Source organism: Magnolia sinica, chromosome 6, assembly GCF_029962835.1.
Source record: "Magnolia sinica isolate HGM2019 chromosome 6, MsV1, whole genome shotgun sequence".
Classification (NCBI taxonomy): domain Eukaryota; kingdom Viridiplantae; phylum Streptophyta; class Magnoliopsida; order Magnoliales; family Magnoliaceae; genus Magnolia; species Magnolia sinica.
In genome coordinates, this window is record NC_080578.1 from 84355993 (window position 1) to 84379739 (window position 23747).

Sequence of the window (23747 nt, forward strand, 5' to 3'; positions counted from 1 at the left end):
AGGAACTTCGGGAGTTAATGAGATGATTACGTTGAGGTCGCGGGTTTTCATTGGAGCCAGCTTAAAACCCGGGACTTGCGAGTGTTCTGAATCGGGTCCGGACCCGAAACTAGATTTTGAAAAAGTATTCGGACATACGTGTTGATGATCAATGCGATCACGCTTGTCTAACAGTAGGGTCTTGCGAATAGGTTCTGACTCATTTGAAAGAAGTGTCGTAGGTAGCTGGCGTGGATCAATCACCGCCCTACACGTTGGCATATCTACTTCTCGAGGAGCGGCAATATCTGGGCGAGATATCGGGACTTCTGTAGAAGGGACGCGTGTCCTCTGATGGACTGCCTAGTAGCACGATCGCCCAGGGAAGTAGCTGTCATGTAGGGAGAGAAGTATTGTGGTCACTAGGAGCATGGATTTTGTGCTCCTTCGTGTACTGACGCCTTTGCGTCTGAAATCGACGATGATGAAGAAGGTTCCCTAGTATGCCAGAAATCATCCCACCTGGGGGTTTTGCCATCGTTGTCCTCTCTTTGCAACAGAAGATGAATTTCTCTGCTATCTGCGTGGACTTGAATGTGCGATGGCAATGAATTTCTCTTTTTCCTTCTAACCCGAACTCTGATGACTGATAATTCCTCTCTAAGCTTGGCCTTTGGATCCAGTTTTATGAAGGACCTTAGAATGGCCGCCGTCTTGATGAAAAACTTGTCGAACCAAAATTTGAAAGGGATTCCCCAAATGAGAATCCAAAGGTCTTCCATCCCGAAGATGAAAAATTTGTCCAGCCTTAGAACTTCTCTATCAAATGTGCGATGGCAATGAATTTCTCTTTTTCCTTCTAACTCGAATTCTGATGACTGATAATTCCTCTCCAAGCTTGGTCTTTGGATCCAGTTTTATGAAGGACCTTAAAATGGCCGCCGTCTTGATGAAAAACTCGTCGAACCAAAATTCGAAAGGGATTCCCCAAATGAGAATCCAAAGGTCTTCCATCCCGAAGATGAAAAATTTGTCCCGCCTCAGAACTTTGGTGACCAGGTCATCGCTGTGTAAAGCTCCCGCCATAATTAGCATGTCTGGATTAAGACCAGGGCATACCTTTATCCATAACTCATTGTAACCAATGGGTTTAATATTATAGTTCACAGGTTGAAAACCACAACATTCTTCGATCCATTTTTTGACTTGTGAAATGGATACTCCATTTTTAGTGATCGCTACAACCGATTCCAGCAGCTCGTTTGTAGTGCAGTTGAAGGTTTCTTGATTAATGCGGACAACACAGTCCATCCCTTTGGCTTCCGATTCTTCCTTGGATGTCCCTTTCTTCTTCTCTTTATCTGTATTATGGCAATAAGAGGAGTTTTTTTCCTGATTTATGTTTGAATGTTCTTTTGAATTTAGGAGTGCATCTTTGAATGAGTATCCTTCAGATTGATGACTTTGGGACTGAATGGTCTTGGTATCCTTCTTTTTCTCTGAGTCAAGGGGTTTTCCTTTGGAGGAATGGCGTTCCGGGCCAAACCACGTCCTTTGAACCAATATGGAGACTCCGCCAAATATCTTACTGTGTAACATCTGGATTGCTCTGACCAGTTCTTCTTTCGAACTCATTCTCACCAATGCAAACCCTCTGTAAAACCCATTTTTCCGTTCCCTTGGCATAATAACTGCCGTTACCGTTCCTGTGCGTCCAAAACTCTACGAAATATTGATAGGGAGCCATCCATCTGGGTACCCTCTAACGAAGAGTGTAGGGTAGGAAGCAGTCTTCCTCACCAGTTTGCTGGCCATTTGCTCTTCGCCCTTTCTTTGTGAAATTTGTTTCTATTCGCTCAACGCTTGTTCCTCTCTTACTTTCTCTTTGAAATTGCCTATTCTGCATTCCTTAGTTGCTGTGGATCCTTTGGCTATTCTCGATCCATCGACCGATCTAGATTCTTCATCCATCGGATCTTCCACTCGCTCGTCGTTCATCGTCGCTAGTCGCCAAGCGTCGGGTTAGATGACCAAAAAACCAGAGTATTTCAAGGCATGCAATCTTGTGCGATAACTGTGTTAATCCCATATAATGCATTTCCATATAATTTAATCCCACCAACCAAAGAAGACCAACTCCACTCATATATCATCTTCTCTCATCAGCAATATATTTATTTTGGGAAATCTATCCAAGCTGTGTTGAAAAAAGCTTTGATGCTTTGATAAATAACAGGCATGCATTTAGAAATTGTACAAGGGGCAAACAAGCAAACTAAACCCATTCAAATTAGGTGTGTGGATGTAGATGTATCATTGACCATAAATTACGCTAATTTGATTATCAGACTATTGAATTTGTGGACATTTATTGGACCCTTAAAAGTTATTAAAAAAAATCCATTTGTCCTATTTAAACAAACATGTGTCCACAAAATTACAAGTTGTGAAATATGACGGACCGACCATGCTTTGGGCTGGGCTTGGACTAACCCGTGTGACGGGTTTAAGCCATGCATGCATAGCCCGGTCAAGTTCAGGTGAGTCTTAAGCTCAAGTGAATTTAGCCTGCCGTGACTTATACTCGGAAGGGCCTATTCAAACTTTCAATTTGCTAGGCCCAGGCCTAACACATTGCTAGCCTTAATCCTAGAAACACGCTATTTCCGATCGTCCTTTGGGCAAGCCATTCGTCTTGAATAAAGACCACTGGCTTCATTCCTTTAAAATGGTTTTTTTTTTTTTTTTTGCATGTGTGGCCCACCTAATCAACAGATACATTAGAAATGTTCAAGTGAAAAATAGGGATTTTATCAGTTGTTGAGTGGACCAAATCCATTAACCCGGGCTATGCCAATCTTTTTTGGTGTTGGGCATGCTGTTTAAGGACAATACCCTGGGTCTTAAGCGTCAGGCTGGCCCAGCCCATTGCCACCACTAGCCATATGGTGGGCCACATAGGAGGAAGAAGATTGCATCGTGTGCCACACACCATCGACCTGAGTGGTGTGTTGACATGGCAAAGTTCTATGGCCCCACTGTGATGTAAGTATTATATCTGTACCGTCCATCCATTTGAAGAGCATGAATAGAGGCAGATCCAAATATCAAGTGGACCACACCACATAAAGCAATAGAGGCAATAATTCTTATTCGCAATTCAACCTGTTCATAAGGTGAGGTCACATAGAGCTTGACCAAGGAAAACGAAATTATCAGCTTCATCCAAAACTTACTGTTCCCAAAAAGTTTTTAATGGTAGGCGTTCAATCCTCATTGCTTTGTGTTGTGATCCACTTGAGGTTTGGATCTTTTGGCAACATGGATGGACGGTGTGGATATACTGCATACGTCATGGTGGGCCATGGAACTTTGCCAAGTCAACACACCACCCAAGTCGGTGGTGTATGTCACACCACACAATCCACTTCCACGTAGGTGGACGCGGATTGCGTACTACCCGCCCGTCCCTAGCTCCGAACGGGCAGGTCTGTGGGCGGGCCACCGTGATGTATCTGTATATCCAAGCCGTCAATCCCTTTTCTTAGATTATTTTAAGGCACAAAAACCAAAAAGGGGCAGATCCAATGATCAATTGGACAACACCAAATAATAAGCTTGGTTGCATTAAAATGCACAGAACATTAAATGTCAGTTGCATTAAATGCAAGAGTCATCTATTGTGTGGTCCATTTGATCGTTGGATCTGGCTCATTTTTCTAGAGATAGCTTAAAATAATCTGAGAAAAGAGATAGACGGCTTGGATGTACAGATACATCACGGTGGGCCCGCCCACAGACCTGCCCGTTCGGAGCTAGGGACGGGCCGGGGTAGTACGCAATCCGCGTCCGATGTATCCGAACATTTCAAAGACGGTGGTGAAATATCATAGGAATCTATCACCTATAAATACCGAAGGGTTTTGTATAAGATAATTCAGTTAGATAATCAAAGCCATGGCTACCTCTCTTGGAGCTCCAAAACTCTCCTTTTCGCCTTCAACACTCCATACACTCTGCAAGAAATTCCCAATCTCTCCCCATCTCAAACCCTACTCACTAGATTTTAATCCCTTCCCTTTCAAGTCTCTCAAATTCTCTACAAATCGGCATCTCTTTTGCCCGTATCGGCGCTTCGTCGCCCGTGCGGAATCCGTCAATGGGGCGGAGCCCCTGCACTTCGATTTCGATCTCTTCACCATCGGTGCTGGCAGCGGTGGCGTCCGTGCTTCACGTTTTGCGGCAAATTACGGTTTCTCGGTCGCCGTCTGCGAGCTTCCGTTCGCCACGGTGTCTTCTGAGAGTGCCGGTGGCATTGGTGGAACGTAAGTTTCTTCGGGCCTTTTTTTTGGGGCTTTTTATATATGTTTTGGTTGAACTGAATTGTTGTTGTTGTTGTTGCTGCTGCTGTTGTTTCGATTGCTGTTGACTGTTGTGATCTTTGGATTTCTGGCTTCTTGGGTGCTTTAATTTTACAGTATGATGAAAAATTGATGATCTTGTGGATATGATTTGGGCCCTTTTCTGTGGGTTTTGAAAATAGGAACTATAGGATCCTGAACCAAGTGGGATCCATGGTACAGTAATCCAGACTGTTGGTCTGTTGTGTACCACCATGAGTAGACCATGCTCCAGAACTTTAAGCCACCAACTTGAGCCTTTTTTTTCCCAGTTGAATGTAGGGTAAACTGGGGGAAAATGGCACTTATATTGGCTCTTGTTACATTTTAATGGTTAATAGTGAATGGTGTGTGTTGGCAGTAGGGCTGAAAGTCGGGCGGGTTGGGTCGGGTTAGTGCTCAACCCTAGCCCAACCCAATGTTCCTATATCTCAACCCTAATCCAACCCAACCCAAATTCGTGTTGGGAATTCTCAACCGAAGCCCAAACCAAGAGGGCTCGGTCGGGTTGGTCTAGTGGATGCAAGCTAATATTTTTGTTATTAAATTAGTCTATTATATTTCAAAACACGCCTTATTTTTTATACTTATGATTTTATTAATTATATATGTAGTTATTTATCGTAAAGAATTTCATTTTTTTTTCCTAAAAAAAGAAGCGAAAATGTAGGAGAATTCGTGTTGTGTAGGATGCAATCTATTTGGAGAGAAATCCGGCATATCTTGTTAGCTTGAGTCATCGGAAATGACGTGGACCAATGAGACCCGACGGCACTGGAATTTCCCATGCCTTCAACATAAACGATCCACTCTCAATTATAATTTATAAGTAACATATATATCGATTAGGTTTGGGTTGGGTTGAGCAACTCGAGATCTCAACCCAAGCCTGACCTAAGTTTTATCGGGTTGGTGTTTGTATGGCCCAAGCTCGAGACTGAACTCGATACATCTTACCCGAGCCCAACCCAATGTCGGGTCGGTCACGGGTCGGTCGGGTTGAACCCGCCTAACTTTCAGCCCTAGTTGGTAGTGCATCAACTTTATATGTGGTGGACATGTAGGACAATCCAGACGATCCAAGTCATTGGTCCTGCTGTGGATTGGGGAGCAGAATGATAGTTTGTGGAATAAGGTGCTTCATGTAAGCATGAAGAGATAATGGGTGGATGTTCATGGCTTCAACATCTTCTTATAGAGCTTCAGGCATACGAAAGATGGTTCTAAAGGTGGCATTCTTTTATAGACTAAATCTCCTTTGTTCCTGGTGATGGGTCTTGAATCGGATTTTGGGAGGATAGATGGTGTGGCAAGAGGCTCTTTAGTCTATTGTCCTCACGGTTAGACAGAGTGGTGAGGGAGAGGAGTTCTTCTATTGCTCAGTGCATCTTGAGCGAGGGGGGAGAAACTGGTTTGGCACCCTCCCTTTAGAAGAGATCTTGATGAGATCCAGAAGCATGTCAAGATGATGGAAATGCTTCATAACGAGGAAGCTTGTTGGGTGATTGCAAGATATCACATAACGGTAACAGTGGCTGCCGTAATGGTCAACCGTAAAACCATTACCCTCATGGCCCATTACAGCCCTGTAACGATTGATTTTTTTAAGCAATTTTTTTTTTCCAAATATTACAAATATGCATTCTTTTTTGGTTTTGAACATGTTTATGAAGCTGTAACGGTCCACTCTTTGGTAAGAATGTTGTCTTGGCCTATTTGATGATTTTATTAACCCTACAGGCTTAGATTGATTGCAAAACTCTGATATTTCCTTTTCTAAATATCTAATATCAATTATTCAATCTAAATAAGATTATATGAGCAATTGAGCGTGCATGTAATAATGAGACAATTATATATTTATGTCCGTATAACTATTTTTACAACCATTAGATGTTAAATACATGAAGTATAAATTGTAAAGTGAACTCATATGTCAAAACCTAAATTAAAAAATAAAATAAAATGATATTAAAACTCAATGGACAAACATAAATACAAAAATATTACAATTTATACACACTAGTTGTGTCACTAGTAAAATGACAATCTTGTTGCCTATGGTTACTCAGCCTCCACGTTGCCGTCATCCGGCTACGGTTGTGGAACAGGTGCTACATGTCTATAAGAATTAGAGTCAGAGGGAAAAATCATGTTAATTTAATTACACACGCACACACTCACGCTGTAGTGGGCTTTCACCACCTATGGATACTCGAACCCTTGACCGAGTGTTGAAACTCCCGAGAGTCTACCACCCGAGCAAGAGCAAGGATCGACTAATCACAATCATCACTGCCATTAGGGATCTGTTGTGTTGAACCTGAGTAAAAATATCCACTAGTGCCAAACATGGCCCATAGTCGTTGCCACCAGCATAGTTTTACTCGTATTACCTCTAGTACTACTTGTACTGAGACTGAGAGTGAGTCCGTGAATGACAAATGACTCGGATCTAGATCTAGATATCTATATCCCCAATATCAACCTGCTTCATATGGATTATATCCAGTAGTCCAAGAAGAAAGTGCCTCAACAAGCTTGCCATGTTATTCATGGTTATATCTATATCCATATCTGTATTTGTGAGTCGTTTGATGCCCTGGTGCTACATCTCCTATAGTGTTAATGGTGTCGGCCTCTCCATGATGCTCTTCCCCTGACTGGTTGTATCGTGATTCAATACACTCATAAGTTTGACCTTTGGTTGGTCGATGCACATATGGCCTCCAGTGCTACTATGCTAGCCTTCCCATACCCCTAGCTGGTTGTACCGTGATTCAGTACACTCGTAAGTTTGAAACATGGTCAGTTGATGCACGTCGACCTCGAACTCTATAGGTGGTCGTACCCTGGTATGCTCAACAACACTAGAAGCAGGACCAACAGGTGCGTCATCATCATCACCATTATTTGTCTTGATTTCGTTGCTGCTAGTCTTTCCTTGGGTCCAATCCTGTAACCCCCTCTGGCTCCAAAGTAGTTACATAACTCTCTTGTTGTCCCGGGTGTAACACCGGGCCATGCACCTCAACTTTTTCACTGTTCTCTTCTACCTGTTTCTTCCTTTGTTCCAACCGAGGTAGAATTGAGTCATCTTCATAGTAAATGCTGTCCAAATTTATTGGACGAAAGTTGCATTCTTCAACCAGGTTTTCCTTACATTTTGCATTTTGTAATCTCAACATCATATTATATTGCATGTAGACGAGCCGATCCAATGTCTTGGCTTGCAACTGATTCCTATTCTTCAAATAAGTAGTGCAAAGCAGCTCTCTTGCAACTAGAGAAATAAGTTGTCTGGCTCAAAACTTTCATTGCTATTGTTTTAAGAACCTATTCACTTTCTTCAAAATGCATCCACCAATCAGTTGTATAGAAGAAGCAAAAAAAAACTTATGTTGTTCAGCTTCTTTTTTTTTTTTTTATAAAGGTAACACTATTAGGGATTGAACCTTGGATCACTCACACATGCTACACTATCTCCACCAACTCATCTAAAGAGCGGGAAACCATGTTATGCACCATTTTACATCAATAATAAAACAATTTCTATGATTATGTAATAGTATTAAAAGCCAGTTTCTTACCTAGAGTTTTCTGAAAGACTGGCCTTTGTGCAAATGCATTGGAGAAGCTGCCTTGGTGAAATCCATATATTTTGAATTATGGACAATACGCTAAATTTTTTGTATTGTTTTAAGCACTGAAATAACAAAATTAAAGACACGTACTTCATTTAACGCATTTATCTGCAAATTTAAGTTGGACTTCAATATCTTTATCACATTTTTCAGCCTGACACGAACCTTTTCATCCTTGACAAATGATATGGCATAATGATATCATGGACTTAAATAGTATTTTTTAACTGTTACATGCCGGCCGTTACATAATTGATTTGCATACCTTGGGCGATGCCGATATGAAAAGTTGTTCTTGGAACCCAAGAAAAATTGGAGTTTTCATGTGAGAGCTTGCTATTTGCGCTTCATGATCCGCATAAGCAGCAAACAAGGATTCAATTTGGAAAGTTAGGATATCAGGTAGTGGCTTTCGATTGGCTAGCCGGAAGAAAAACAAGATCCTTACCTCAGACAATATGAGAAAAATTCAGATGATTCTTCTTAATGGGTGTATCTTATTCTTACAAGAAGAGAAAAACATGGATCATCTATCTTTTTATCAGTGTTTTAAATAGCAAATAGCGTGTTGCGTAGTGTTCACCCCTCTAAGGTGTGAAGCATTAGTTACATACATGCTACTTATAGATTTTTAATCAAAGTTACGCTTGGTTGCACCAATTTATTGATATTCTGTACCAAATTACACTGATTAATAATGAAATTTAACAAAAAATCATTATATTTGGTGCAACCAAACACAACCTAAAGTAATAGGAAAGGGTAATGATTAAGTATAAAGGTAAAGAAACTGCAAAGGGGCTGATTTAATATTGTTACTTATATTATCTTACTAAAAGCATTGAAAAGATTAACTAATTTTTATTGAAAACATTAATTGATTTAATGTTTATTGAAAAATAACTTGTAATATAAGCCGCATAGCATGCAGTGTAGTCTATGTAGCATGTAGCGTATGCAAATTATTATGTAACATAGGCTACAAGTGACTTAAGCTATTTTCATGAGTTACGTAGCGTTAAGGCTGAGCTACGCTACGTAGCGTTAAGGTTGAACTATGCTACGTAGCATAGCTATTTAAAACACAACCTTTTATTGCTCTTTCTCCAAGAAAATATGGGAAAGTTTGTTCTCCCTGTTGGAACTAAATTGGGGTATGTCTAGACAATTCCAGGAATTTTTAGATATATGGCACTTTGTTAGGTAGGGAAGGAAGAAAAGGACAAATTAGCGGTTGGTTCTCTTGTCCATCATATGGTCAATATGGTTGGAACCTAACAATAGGACTTCCAGCAACAAAGTTTCAATTCAAGTGTTCCATAGGTTAACTGGTTGGCTGCGGAATGGGCTTGGGCTGATAGGATTTTTTTTTTTTTTTGGAGCCTAGTTGAGGCTTTTAAGGGTAGCTTGGGGGACCGCTCTTCTTTGTATTAGCTGGACCTGGATGATTTCTTATCATCCTTTTTGTATCTACCTGTTGCTTTCTGCTTTATAAAATTTTCAGTTACCCTAAAAAAAGGTCTTGCTATGGATATAGTTTATCATCATCATGCTGGCTTGACGATCTTAACCATATGTTTTCACCTGATGAGTTTGGACGGCGGAATATTTCTTTTTAGATAAAAATGTGGATAATCTAGCAGACTGATTGGCCATATGCATGCACTCTGAAAAATGTGGCATCTTTTGGACAAATAATGAAATACATTAAAGGAGGGAAAAAGGGATGCTATCCATTAAGGCAAGCACACGTTTTAAGCATGTAGGCCAATCTAAACTTTCCAAATGATGTGGCCCACTATAGTTGGGTCAAAACCAAAATTACACCAAATAAATGATTGTAATAACTGGTTGATTTGTGAACTTCTAATGGACAGTCAAAATAGAAACTAGGCAATGGTCAAAAGTTAACAAAGAAATATCCATTGACCAGATCTGATTGTGGGATATGCACCATCAAGTATGGTGCATGTGTATGGCTCGTCATGCTCTTGCCAGTGTATCAAATATTCTGGTTCTTTCTATCTTCCCATTTGATGGCTATTAGTTGTAATTAAAAGTAAGGATACCACTATCAATGTGAATGTTCTAGCCCATGGTCCTTTTACAATTGGTCCCCCATTTAGAGTTGTCATTGAATGGGTGGAATGTGTGTCTGATACTGGATTGAACAGGTTGCAAGTGTTCCTAGTCCGCTATTCACGCCTATTGCTTCATGTATTGGCCAGTTCGCTGACCTCTGCCAAGGTTCAAAGTATCATATTGGAGCATAAATTAGTGGGCTCCTAAGGCGATTCATATCAGTACCAAGGGTCTGAGTATGGTAGCAGGGTACATATTGGTCATGCCTAAGAACAATAGTACATATTGGCCATGCCTAAAAACAATACAATACAAGGTGTCTTGGATGATGGACCCATATCTACCAAATTTTTCCAGCCCAAAAAATATGAAATTATTGAGAAAAAAATGGAAAAAATGTAATACACATTTGTGTTCTTAACATGTATTTAGTGGTGTAATAGACCAATCTTTGATAAGAATGTTGTCTATCGGCTTGACTTGCTAAAAGTCAACAAAATAGACACAAATCAAGAATGATTTGCAGATTACGGCTCATGACATTGAAATACAACAAAAAGACGATGTCAAACTATGATGGTTTACCCCTCCTCTATTTTTTCACAAATGGTCAATTTTGCTTCAATTCGTCAATTCCCTTCAAATATTGTGTTTGCTTCCCCTAAATAGGCCTAGATCTTGTCTAAAATGAGTTTCTAAGCTTCTAAACAATTGAAATGAATTAAAAATAAATGGAAAAATGAGTGGAAGTTTTTTAATGAAAGAAAAAATCGGAAGTGGTTCTACTCTTGACATCAGCATTGAATCATCCTATGTTGGTTGGGCGCTGGCCCTCCCCCCGGTCCCCGCCCCAATTGGAACCGGTCCACCCATGTATCGTGTAGTGTGGTTTGGCAATACAGTTAAGATAATGATTGACATTCATTTATACCATTGTAAAACTATATCAATTTTGGTTTAGAACCGGCAATGCCAAAATATAAAGGAGTTACACACAAGTCTCTTATCCATTCTCATTCGGTCATGGCTGGAAGCAAGTGAAGAGAGAAAAACTCACATGGGGTTCAGGGATAATCAGGCTCAAGCTAATGATCTCATCCACATCAAGATGACACTCAAGGCATTAAAAAACAGTTATGTAGTGGCTGTTATGTAACGGTAATGGTGGGAACTGTTACGCTTTATGAGGTCGTAATGGCTGTTACAGAAAAAGGGCCCGTTACACCACTGTAACGGGGCCAATACAGTATTTTTTTGGTAATCTTGTCATAACGGTAATGGCAGTGGCCGTTACAGCCACCGTTACCATTATCGGATACCTTGGTGACACTCTATGTTGGGTTATATTCCTACGGAAAGGTCTAGAACCCCAATGTCACCATTCCTTTGTTCATGTTCAACTTTGAGTTGGGGCCTTCTTTTCACGCGATTGTAGATATGAAACAATGGAAACGCATAATATTAGGTCAAGTGACCAATACACAACATGATATGATATGCATCTGATGATATCATAAACCATGTATGATGTTCAATTTTCATCCATTATTAATGAGCGTCGCCTATCTAAGAAGGCATGTTGAGTTTTCACCGAGAAATTAGGAAAGGTGAAAACAGGCTCCTCTTAGGGCCTGTTTGGTTTTCCATAATCCAAGTAAATCGCTGTAAAGAAGTAATTATTACATTTTTTCACTTGTTTGGAAATGAGTGAGTAATTTCACCTAGAAAACTGGTCCAAAAATGTTGACTTAAATCCGTGGGCCCCACCATAATGTATATAATATATCTGTGTCATCCATCTATTTTATTAGAATATTTTGAGGCTTGATCCGAAAAAATTAGGAAGATCTAATGTTCAATTGGCCCACATGAAAGGAAACAATGGACTTAATTTGTCCACCGTTGAAAGTTGATTCTTTTACTAGGCCCACATTGAGGTTTATTCACCATCTAACCCGTTCATAGGGTCACATGGACATGGATAAGTGAAAAATATAAATATAAGCCTGATCTAAAATTTCTAAGGGCCTCAACAAGTTTTTAATGGTAGGCATTCAATTCTCATAATTTCGTGTGGTGTGGTCCACTTGACCTTTGGATTTGCCTAATTTTTGGGCTCATGCCTTAAATTCATTTGGCATAATGAATGGGCGGTGTGGATAAGCCACACACATTATGGTGGGCCCCATATTTATTTTACAAATTCCTTGATTTAAGTGCTTAAAAAGTAATTGGTCAAGTCAGCATTGGGAAAGATGCAGGTAATTACCTTGGTAAATAATGATTACTCATTTACAAGGTAATTACACTTGAGCCAGAAAACCAAACAGGCCCTTAAAGAATACTGTTTCAGGTTTTGTGTGAGCTATGCATTTGAATGAACTTCCTGAGGCATCTTTTTTCTTTCCACCCAATGTAGTTGTGTACTTCGGGGATGTGTGCCGAAGAAGCTACTTGTTTATTCATCCAAATATACCCACGATTTTGAAGAGAGTCGAGGCTTTGGATGGAGCTACGAAGCCGAGCCTAAGCATGACTGGAGCACTCTGATGGCCAACAAGAATGCTGAGTTGCAGCGCCTGACTGGGATTTACAAGAATATTTTGAAAAACGCTGGTGTAACATTACTTGAAGGTCGTGGAAAGGTTGGATGACATTCTGAGATCAGGTTAAAATTCAAATAAAGTCATTTAATTCATAGACATTGTAAATCAGTACGCAACATTTATTGTTGTTTTGTTTTTTGATATCTATCCCCGCAGATTGTGGATCCACATACTGTCGATGTCGACGGGAAACTATACACTGCAAGACACATACTCATTTCAGTTGGTGGACGACCTTTCATTCCTGACATTCCTGGAAATGAGTATGCAATTGACTCTGATGCTGCCCTGGATTTGCCCTCGAAACCTGATAAGATTGCGATAGTAGGGGGTGGGTATATTGCTGTGGAGTTCGCAGGTATTTTCAATGGACTGAGGAGTGAAGTTCATGTATTTATTCGGCAGAAAAAGGTTTTGAGAGGCTTTGATGAGGAGGTGAGGATGTCATTGGAATACTAATTCGGTGGATTTATGCTTGCAAGTAGAGGCTCGCAAATCCCACTGGTACCTATCTACACACTCGTGCACAGGCACATGTAAATTTGTGCTACATGTTTGGCATCAAAGTGGTTAAGCAGGCCCCACCTTTTACATGACTGGACCAAATAATCAGGCTTGCCCAGTCTTCAGGTGGTCTCTATTTGTCCTGTTAGCAACTGATTATGGATTATCAACCCTTTTTTGTTTCGCTATCCATTTTCCCCATACACGTGGAGCCAACTCTATGAGAGGACTGGACTGAGATTAGGCTGTGTCATCTACACTTGTGCATTCTGGCCAACCTGGTGAGTGGACCAGCTGGTATTTGGCCATGTCATCTGCACTGGGGCCTGCTGATGAACGGGTTGTACTCGCAGATGTGGCACATGTTTGCATGTGTCCCTGCATGTAGTTATGCTTGTAGGGAGACATGTGTGTGATCAGCAGATCTCTTTACAATTATTAGTATGCTTTCCCTCACGTCTATTTCTCTGCAGATTAGAGATTTTGTAGGTGAGCAGATGTCTCTAAGCGGAATTGAGTTTCACACTGAGGAAACTCCTCAAGCTATCCAAAAATCAGCAGATGGTTTGCTGTCACTGAAGACGAACAAAGGAACTATTGATGGTTTCTCACATGTCATGTTTGCCACAGGGCGTAGACCAAACACAAAGGTTTGATCTGTTGGGAAATTTATTTCTTGTTTCCACAATCAATGATACATAAACTGCTTCTGTAATGGATCAAAATAAGTGTTCAGAAACTCACTGATCAACTCATAACATGGGCCTTGAGTATCAAGACAAACTCTGGGCTCATGAATAATTGGGAAGTTCTTTTGTCTCAACTTGACTGAATTTGGAAATCGAGGCAGTACTAGATTATGATGTCGGGTTTTAAAAATTGGTCGAAATGTTAAAAAGAAAAGGTCAAATTATTATTATTATTATTATTACTATTATTATTTGTTATGTGAGTTTAAATTGCATTGCAGAACTTGGGATTGGGGGCTGTCGGGGTCAAAATGTCAAAGACTGGCGCAGTAGAGGTGAATTTTTGGTTTAGTGAGTTCAGGCCCATAGTCAATATATCTTTCTTTTGCTTCATTATCTGGAATAATTGTTTTCTTTTTCTTATAACTATTGATGGCTCCTTCAGGTCAATGAATACTCACAGACATCAGTTGATTCCATTTGGGCTGTTGGTGACGTTACGGACAGGATAAATTTGACTCCAGTTGCATTGATGGAAGGAGGAGCATTTGCAAAAACCGTCTTTGGCAATGAACCGACAAAACCAGATTACAGGTTTGCCATCTTATGAATGGATTGCAAAAATGAACAGAACTCTGGGGCTGTTTTCTGTTAAAATAAAGGGGAGAATTGTGCAAACTGATGTAAAGATGCTTCTATAGAGCTCGAATTGCACATTGTAAAAGAATCCAAAAGAGGCATCTAAACTTCAGCCTTTTCAACAATGTCAATAAAAGTTGGACTTTAAAGCTTATGATAATTTAAACCTCACGGTTACATTTGCTTCAATTTCAAATCTGAGGACCAGTGCATCATATCTTCATAGTTTGTGATACAACACCGAAGTTACATTTGTGCTTTCTAAACTCTTTGGTGTGTCATGAGTATTCCCAAAAAAAAAAAAAAAAACCTCTAGCGGCTGACAAGTTGAAAGTAGGGATTCCGAGAAAGGGCAAATTTATATGGTGAATCGTTTTGCAGCATTATGGTTGGAAAGAGCAAAATAACCAAATATTTGACAGTTCAATCAAAGAATTTAACAATCACAACTGGTTTATATGTGCACATCATTGGACTGATTGAAGAACACAGTTTTTTCTTAATGCACAGTAGAAAATTTTACTATAACCAAAATAAAACAAAGTATATCATATAAGAGAGGAATCACTACCAAAAGAAAGAGAAGATCTTCCGACACCCTTTCTAGGAAGGTGTTGTAGATTTCATTTGCTCCTCCCTACAATAATGGCAAATGAAAATTTTGACCTATTGACAAAATCATGGATCTCTAAGGGGTCGTTTGGCACAGTGGATTGGAGGGGATTGGAGGGGGTTTCCAATCCCCTGGTTGTTTGGCAGCATAAAGTAACCGGGGGTTGCAAATCCAGGGGGTTTCCAATCCCCTCTTTGAGGGGGTTTGCAATCCACGGTGAGAGCTTGGATTACACCTAAAATCATTTCAATAGTTGCGGGTGTAACATGTGTGTCACTATACACTATCATTCTATTGGGCACATGGCCCACTAATGATGATCAGCACCGTCCAAACATTGTCCATGTAAATCGGCATCGTCCAAACATTGTCCAGCACCGTCCAAACATTGTTCATGTAAATCAACGATTAAAAATCGTTGGTTAGTCACTCAGACATGATCTTGTGCTTGTGGCCCATCCGAGACTTGGAATTTCATCATTTTCGGGCAAAGCATATATTTCAACGGGCTTATCACAACCATTGTATCAAAAATTACATATCTCACTAATTAGAGATATTAAAGTTGAATTAGTAATTAAATTCAAATCCCTGTAAATATACTACGGATAGGTACTTTTGGATTAAAGTTGATTCACACTCCAGGGTGCCAAACATACCGAGAGGATTGCAAATCCAGGGGGTTACAAATCCACGCTCCCAAACAGGCCCTAAAAGATGAGAGACAACCTTGAGGATTAGAGGTCCTGGTATCTCCCACATCATTACATTCCCAGATTCAACTCTGCCAGAGGGTTGTTGATGTCAGTGTTGTAAATATCAACGATATCAGTCGATATACCCCACGATATTTCTTGTATCCCACCTATGCGATACGAAACACACAAGTAGTGAGATATATCCCACATGTTCGATCTAATGAGCATTTAAAAAAAAAAAAAAAATTTATTCCTTTTTTTTTCCCTATAAATCATGTTAAATCAGTGTCAAATTGTTACAAATCCAGGATTTTTCATGTTTTGCATGAAAAATCATGAATTGGGAGCTTCGATTTTGAGATTTGGAGGACCACCGAGTTGCGGAAAATTGAAAAAAAATCCCAATTTCTCGCAAATCGTTTGCAATCTCTGTGTCTAAACATAAAATCAAACATGTATGTAACCTGATTTAGTGATTCTTCTTTTGCTTTGAATGTATTGCCTATGTTTCCACTCTTCTTACATTTATAAATTATATGAATAAACTTTGAATATACTTGCATCAATTCAGTTAGACAACACACATACAAAGAAAACCTATTATGTGCATCTTTTTTTTTTTTGGTAATATTTTGATTTGTAAGTGTGTTGATGTCTTTTTTAACAATCACTGAAATTTCATTGAAAAACTCGACCAATTTCCAAAGTTTCCCCATGTTTCCAACATTAGCGATACATTACATGATACGACCGATATATCCCATGCAATAACCGATATGTATCCGTATCCCAAGGGTGCGATACGTAACGCAATACTGATATTTTGAACACTGGCTGATGTAAAGTGATGAGCAAATCCTCAGATCTTCTCTTAGTGCCTTTTTCTCTGTCTCATTCAAATTGCCCCATCCCCATGAAAATAATTTCAAGTGATAACTGATTTATTGTGCACTTCCACTTGTTCTAAGCATAGTTTCAGGTGACTTTGCAGTCTCATAACTTGCTACTAGTCACTTTTGTACCGTTCAGTCTTGCTCTATTATATGTTCTTGATGAGCCAAGTAATAGTGCATTTTTACAAAAGATCTAGTTATGATGCTTCCTCGGTCATGTATTGGAACTGAATCAAATGCACTCAAAAGAGTTGTCTCATCTCTTGTTTATGTTTCTAAAGGGTAATGTTTGCTTAGATTGTACTTGCCGATCCTTCACCTTGAAGCTTTAGCTGATAAAGCTTCTCGTATCTATTGAAGCTTCAAAAGTGCTTATGCAATCCTAGATGCAATATGAATAGTTGAATGCACTATAAATAAGAGCCCGTTTGAAATTGGCACTTAGTGGAGAACACACTCCACCCACGTACTATGCATCACAGGTGTTGCATTCACTGTTTTGAATAGCAAATAGTGTGTACTGTAGCATTTACCCCTCTGAAGCATGAGGCTTAAGGTACATGCTCCTTCTGGATTTTTAGTTAAGGTTGTGCTCCATTGCGCTAAATATCATTACATTTCATGATATTTTGCACCAAATTAGTTCAATTAATAATGAAAGTTAATGACATTTGGTGCAACCAAACACAACCTAAACTAATAGGAAAGATAGGAAAAAATAAGTATAAAGGTGAAGAAAGTGCAACCTAAGGTTGTATTCTGTCTTGACTTTGTCAAGTTGTTCTCAATAAAATTTATTCATAACCCCTCCAAAATAAAAAAGGAAAAAAATATTTTACTAAACTCATTGAAAAGATTAACTAATTTTTATTTTAAAAAATGAAAAATGTAACAAATCATTGACACATTAATAGATTTTAATATTTTAGCGGTGTAAGTTACGTCACATGTAGCAGATGCAAACAAAGCATGTAGTGTAGGCAACTTGGGACTAAGTTATTTTCATAAGCTACATGATGTTAAGGCTAAGCTACCATAGTGAAGCTAATGGAAACACTGGTTGCATATAACATGCTTTTGAGTTGCTACTTCTCCCTTTTCCTTTGATTTGGGAATTTTCTTTTCTGCGGCTTTCTCCTGGGATGAAATAGAATTATGTGAGAAATTTTCTAAAAGATTGTTGTTGTATTTGCAACAGATCTGTACCTTCAGCTGTGTTTTCACAACCGCCGATAGGACAAGTTGGTCTTACTGAAGAACAGGTGATGCTTCTTAGAGGAATTTGTGGGTCCTGATTTCTCAAAATGTGTATCCTGATGTTTAAGATCCTAACCCTTCGATCAATGAAGTAATAGCTGGTTAAGAAAAAATGTACAACAATGTTCTGAAAAAAAGGGCATAGATGGCTAGGAACTCTAAAAATGTTTTGTCATCCCCATTCACATCATGCCCATAAGATCAATGATCTGAACCACTGAACTGTGGGCCACACTTGTACATACTGGGCTCATCAATTCAGGACACTAACAGAATGCATCAGGACACAAAAATTCCTCTGCAAAACTTATTTTCAATTTGTGCAACCGATGGTTGATATTCGGTCTTCTCAACTGCTTTATATGTTACAGGCAATCCAACAATATGGTGACATTGATGTCTACACGGCGAACTTCAGGCCTCTGAAGGCCACACTTTCTGGGCTCCCTGATCGGGTCCTGATGAAAGTTATTGTATGTGCAAACACAAACAGAGTTCTAGGGGTACACATGTGTGGAGATGACTCACCAGAGATTATTCAGGTTTCTGGTTTCTTGGTTATTTGGATTTTTATTGAATAATGAGAAGTTTTGACTAAAAAATGGGCAATTACATCAAAGGGATCCCCTCTTTGCTTGGTTTGCTTTTCTAGGTTTGGTTCTTTGATCCACAATTCATCAGATAATTTTGATAACTGTCAGGGTATTGCAATTGCTGTGAAAGCTGGATTGACTAAGGCAGATTTTGATTCCACGGTTGGCATTCACCCTACATCTGCGGAGGAGTTTGTTACAATGAGGACTCCAACTCGGAAAATTCGAAAGGATGCTCAGTCTGAGGTTTGTCATGGAAAGTCAAGTTGTAGTGTAGTTTATGACATCATGTTCTATGATGTCTATGATGTCAGGTCTCCAGTGAAAATTGCTAGCTGATCAGTATCTCACTGCAATTAACCATGATGTTTTCTATTAATTGTGCGGTGCCAACACATGTGCTGAGGTGGCATGTGCGAGGAACATCTGAGTGGTCCATTAAGTGGGCCTCACTTTGTACAATGCCCTGGCCCATAATCAGGCCGGTCAACTCATCAGGTGGGTCAGTGTAGAAAGTGGGATGCCTTTACTTGGGCTAAGTTGTTTTCAGCCGTCCATTTGTTCCGTGCATTATGGCTACACAATGAGTGAACTGGCCTTGTTCATGGGCCATGGCTTTGACACAGTTGATCCCACCTGATAGATGACTCAGATCTTACACACATGGACTACATTAGCACATATGGTGCTGTTTGGAGGGCCTCTATAATTCATGCTTACGAAATTAGCAAACCTCATGTGATCATTGCTGAAATTGACTGATGATGCCTCAATTGATCCGTCAATTTCTGTCTTGAGGCATTTGAGCGTTGCGGGCGCCTTTTTCCTTTTCTTTTTCTTTTTTTTTTTCAATTCATTGTGATATCAATTTAACTTGTTTAATAATTATTTTATTGAATCCTTTCTTTTTTTTCTGTCCAGGGAAAGTCCAATGCTGAAAAAGCAACAACAGGAGTCTAGCATTCCACCTAAGAGGTAAGGCATCTGCTGTAAGTATCTGGAGAAATGAGGTCCATGATCAAAATTCCTTGGCAATAGATTGATGAATATGTGCACCTTGATCCGATAATTTTCACGTGTGCATATTTACGTGTGGTGGATATATGCTTATAGTGGCGGTATTCATGGTTTGAACCATCCAGCATCAGAGCCTAATGGGGACCAGCCTTTCCCTGTATTGATGGTGTCATAGCCTTGCAGCACTAACACAAGGGTTCAAGGCTGTTAACCTCTCAGGGACAAGGCCTGATGGGGTTGTTTATTTGCCAGATCATCTCAATGTGCTTTTGCAGAGGAAATCTTGCAAATGACAACCTCATGCTGATGTGGCTTTACAGAGTTGCCACTTGCCACCATTCGGGACTTGTTAATCCTCATATATTCTTCGGACAGTTTCCAAACATTGCCTAAACTCCTAGAGGGTGTGTTTGTATGTACCCCAAGTTGCAACTGGATCAAGTATTGTGGTGGAAAGCATGGTTATCTAGTCTGCTAGTTTGGAATGGTGCAAATGAATGATAATTCCATCGCTCTGAATGCCTATTTTTCGCCTTTCCACCCAATCATATCCGGAATGTTTTTGGTCAAACATCAAATGTGGATACGAATTTTGGCAGAAAAGCATCCCATTCACTGGAAATTCTCTGTACATCCAAAGACTGTCTAAAATATTGATGTGATATCTACTGCTTGTCCACTAGATTTCAGGAAATGGAGAGCTGTATACCGTGTATCTGTGCATATCTTTAGGGATGATTGTTTAATAGAATATTGCCATTGGACCATGCATTGGCAGGCTCTGAAACTTAGACATAAACATGTATTAGGCGCTACACACTATGTCATCCTGATCGGCATAAATATTGATCAATTTTAGTTCCATCTCGTTTATACAGTGTTGAAAAGATTTCATCATATTGCTAGGCCGAGATGATCTCTTTCTAATGGTTAAAAATAATTTCTTAACCCATAATAAGTGAATTAAGGATCTAAGTAAAAGATATATCAAGGGGAAAGATTTCTCATAATAACCTTCACTAAACAGTCTGCGATCTCCTTACCCTCTCTTCCCACATAGGCAAATGGAATGTTTAACCTAGAAGCAAAATCATATACCTCCCTAAAGATATAGGATAATCTCCACAGTTTTAAATGTGCATTGGATACCCATAAGATAATGTTTTTCAGATCTAACACCACATTAAAATTCTAGAGAAAGAGGAAGAGAAAATCCCCAATCCCCTCTCTTATAGCTTTTCCTACTCAATCAAAATTCCTCCTTGCTGCTGGTCTGGTGTACGCATGCTAATAATCCATCGGTCATCTCTAAGGATGCATCCTATGCACTAATGTTTTCTGAAGATCCAGAAAAAAAAATTGGTTTTCAAGAAACCAAAGGTCTCTTCCTCTTAGCTTTCCTTTTACCCTTTCTAGCTTCTTGTAGGCAACTGCCTTCCAATTGTTAGAAGATCTGTTCCAGATTGCCTGTGGAATATTTTCTTGGTAAGACCCACTTGATGGGGTGTCTTTTTCATTTAGACATGGATTGCCAACATAGTTTCTTTGTTGTTGAAAACCTGATCATTTCTCTCTTCCAAAATCTCCAAATCTCATACACTACAATTTGTATTGTTTCAATTCAGAAACATCTTTTTGTTCTTAGCACTCTGTTAGCCAGTTTTCTGCACTAGTGATTTCTTTTTCCTTGGGACCTCACCAATACTGATCCTCTTTTCTATATTTGATGACTTTAGCAAGCAAAGTTTTTTACTTTTTCAGTCTTGTTTGGCATGATTCAAATGTAAGCAATGCCAAGAAGGTCTAATTTTGGTTACGGTTCCTATAGACAAGCTGTATCTACGAACATCTTAGATGTTGCCAGAAGCCACCTGAGCCCAAGACTGGGATGACTGCCATACTCTTGCCACCAGAATGACTGGATTGGCTGTTAGAGGATATCTCCATCCCTCTGGATTTAACTAGTACAACAGGGATAGGCTACACTGAATACTCTAAACCCAACTTGTTAGGATTTGGGCATCATAATGGTTGATTAAAACTCATGCACGTGACCATCTTAAGATTTCTCCAGGAATAGTCGCAAGTGGGACTTGTAGTGTAATTATTGCCTTCGTTAAATCAGGTATTAGTAGGTCTAGACTTTGAAACCCAGATAGATCTAGAGCTGATGATGTCTGGGGAAGGGGAACCCCTTCTGAATCTGTAACCTCGATGCAGTCACATGTCGTTGTTGCACATGGTGACTTAAAAAGTTCAACAACCTGCACTTACAAATTTGTAAATGAATAAATTATTATATTTTAATAGCATACTGTAATTGTTTATTAGTAAACTCCACCCTCTTTACCTTTCATTCAAAAAAAAAAAAAAAAAAGTTCCTGAAAGGGAATAGTAAGCCTAAGCTGAAAACACAAAATACAAGAGCAGTTCACCTAATGATTGGATGGGCCGCACACACACACGATGTTGAAAGTTATCCGTTGGGTGGACGCTAAATCATCCAGCCAGTTGGATGTGAGCATTTTTCATAGAGGTCTCAAGTCCAACAGGGTGGATGTGAGCATTTCTTATATAGGGGTTGTCTCAAGTCCAACTGGCTGGACCACAAGCTACAGTCCACCCAGCGGATAGCTTCCAATCTGTTAGGTGCACGTGACATCCAACCTTTCTAATAGGTTGATCCCACCATGATGATCGCAAAAATCAGCCTTATCTAGTTATCATGTGGGCCACAGCGTAGAAATCAACGTCATGTAAATAGCAAATACAAGTGTGGTCCACTTGATGAGTGGGTATGGCTGATTTGTGCAAGAGGTGATTCAAGTGATGGGGCCAATTTATTGGCTGGATTGCATGTTGCACACAGATGAAAGATTGGTAGTTATCCACTAGGTGGACCGGAAGTTATAGTCCAACTGGTTGGCCTTGATACCATTAACTATAGCCTCTAAATCTGACCAAACCATCTCAATCTGCTCTCCAGCATAGTCCCAGTTTGGACAACTACTACAGTGGCAGCTCCAAATGACCTCATTCTTAATTGTATCCCTCCTAGTCTTACCATCTCAACATATTCATTGCTGTAACACTAACGCCCAGCTCACGCTGCTTTTCAACTGTCCAACACTCTGCCCCCTTATAATAGGGTAGTCTGTCAAATGGCTACCTTTTAAAATCTTGGGTCAGGTCTCATAGGCATGTGGTGATCACCCAAAGCCAAGGATTGTAATATATGCTTTGGTCATCCAAGGAAAAGTTAACAAAATTTCATAATTAGGTAATAAAAATCATTATACCATAGCCAGTTTTACAATGTCTTTTGCTTTATCCGACATGGTTTTTTTTTTTTTTTTGGTATTTTCTCTATGAATGTTATTGCATTTTGTAATGGTGGGCTGTTGACAGCAGGTTGTCCATTTTCTGACCATGTACTGAATAAGGCAAGCAGCAGACTCGTGCACAAGGAAGCATTCATTTGGGTGGAGTCTTTTGAGCATGAACTCGAGTAGTTCCCTTTCAACATACACAAGTAAAATGTATATTTCCATAGCTTCAGGTTTAGAATGAGCTTAATTAATGATTATAGGCCTTGGGGTTGTGTTCATTAGAGGACAGCCATCATAGAGAAGTTCCGTCATTTTTATTCTTCTTTTTTGATAAATCTGTTATAGGAAGTGAGACTTTCAATGAGCATATATCATTGTTGATGTGCTCTTTTGCATTATTTATTATTATTATTTTAACTATTTCGAATTTCGGTTCCAGATCATAACTTCAGCTATTGAATTTTGTTGGCTGCAGTCATCTAGCCCTGTCATATAAATGATGAATTAAATTGTGTTTGGAAGTGATTTGATTGATGTTAGTCTTTAGACATTCAATGATGGATTTTAGGTAATGTGTTTTGGTCTTCATGTAGAGCTCAGCTTCTGCAGTCTCTCAGTTAATGGCTCTTCCTTTCTTGGTTTATCATCAGCTGAGGGAGCCATGTTGCAAGAAAAAGGTGCTTACATGCACTGTGATCGGCCACAGCCAGAGTAGAAAGAAGGGTGCTATACTCATGTGGGTCCCAACCCGTCAGTGGGCCAATCAAAATGTGGGAACCTTCCTTGACGTGCATGGTTCCGCCA

General features: G+C 39.6%; 1 protein-coding gene across 1 annotated transcript; it reads left to right on the forward strand.

Annotated features, from left to right (window-relative positions):
• The first annotated feature begins 3906 nt into the window (after positions 1–3906).
• Positions 3907–23324, forward strand: LOC131248965 (glutathione reductase, chloroplastic). Its single transcript, XM_058249494.1, has 11 exons — positions 3907–4304; positions 12525–12750; positions 12868–13146; positions 13689–13865; positions 14186–14239; positions 14350–14498; positions 17946–18009; positions 18376–18546; positions 18706–18843; positions 19519–19572; positions 23026–23324. Exons 1-10 carry the CDS (start codon positions 3937–3939, stop codon positions 19555–19557), a joined length of 1665 nt encoding a protein of 554 aa, XP_058105477.1. The 5' UTR covers positions 3907–3936; the 3' UTR covers positions 19558–19572; positions 23026–23324.
• Positions 23325–23747: the final 423 nt, after the last annotated feature.

Coding starts and splice junctions, on each gene's coding strand:
- LOC131248965 (XM_058249494.1), top strand. CDS start 3,937: ATGGCTACCTCTCTTGGAGCTCCAAAACTCTCCTTTTCGCCTTCAACA. Junction 13,866..14,185: donor GGCGTAGACCAAACACAAAG/GTTTGATCTGTT, acceptor ATTGCATTGCAG/AACTTGGGATTGGGGGCTGT. Junction 18,844..19,518: donor GAAAGGATGCTCAGTCTGAG/GTTTGTCATGGA, acceptor TTTTCTGTCCAG/GGAAAGTCCAATGCTGAAAA.